The sequence below is a fragment of the Haliaeetus leucocephalus genome, unplaced genomic scaffold (assembly GCF_000737465.1).
Source record: "Haliaeetus leucocephalus isolate CR32 unplaced genomic scaffold, Haliaeetus_leucocephalus-4.0 Scaffold162, whole genome shotgun sequence".
In the NCBI taxonomy this organism is placed as follows: domain Eukaryota; kingdom Metazoa; phylum Chordata; class Aves; order Accipitriformes; family Accipitridae; genus Haliaeetus; species Haliaeetus leucocephalus.
Window position 1 is genome coordinate 14666745 of NW_010972598.1, and position 463 is coordinate 14667207.

General features: G+C 70.8%; 1 protein-coding gene across 1 annotated transcript in view; it reads left to right on the forward strand.

Moving 5' to 3' along the window:
* LOC104828996 overlaps positions 1-296 on the forward strand; it is a 16579-nt gene extending 16283 nt beyond the window's left edge. Inside the window, exon 7 of the mRNA XM_010563006.1 lies at positions 10-296. Coding sequence (XP_010561308.1) covers positions 10-296 — 287 coding nt within the window. The remainder of the gene's footprint in view (positions 1-9) is intronic.
* Positions 297-463: the final 167 nt, after the last annotated feature.

Consider the following 463-nt stretch of genomic DNA (forward strand, 5'->3'; position numbering starts at 1 on the left):
GGGGGACAGACGGACGGACAACCGAGGGGGTTGTACGGGGGAACCCGCTGACCCCACCGTGTCCGTCCGTGTGTGTCCCCCCCGTCTTCCTCACCCCACCCGCGCAGGATCGCTTGAGCCGCTGCACGCTGCACTGCAACGACAAGGCGAAGGACGCGCTGGAGGCGGGGGGCGCGGAGGCGCGGGTGCGAGGCCAGCTCGACGCCTGCCTGGTCGCCTGCGGGGACGACCACCTGCGCCTCGTCCCCGCCATGGCCAAGAAGATGAAGGACAGTCTGGCCGCCCTCCAGCAGTAGCGGGGCGCCGGGGGGGCCCCCCCCCACCTCGACACGCTTTATTAAAGGCGAGGTGCCACGTTCTAACCGCCCGCGGGTGCTGCGGGGTTTGGGGGGGGACGGGACATGGAGGTCTTGGGTGCTTGCAGCAGCACCCGTGCTGAGGGGTGAGCCCTGGGCTGGCATGG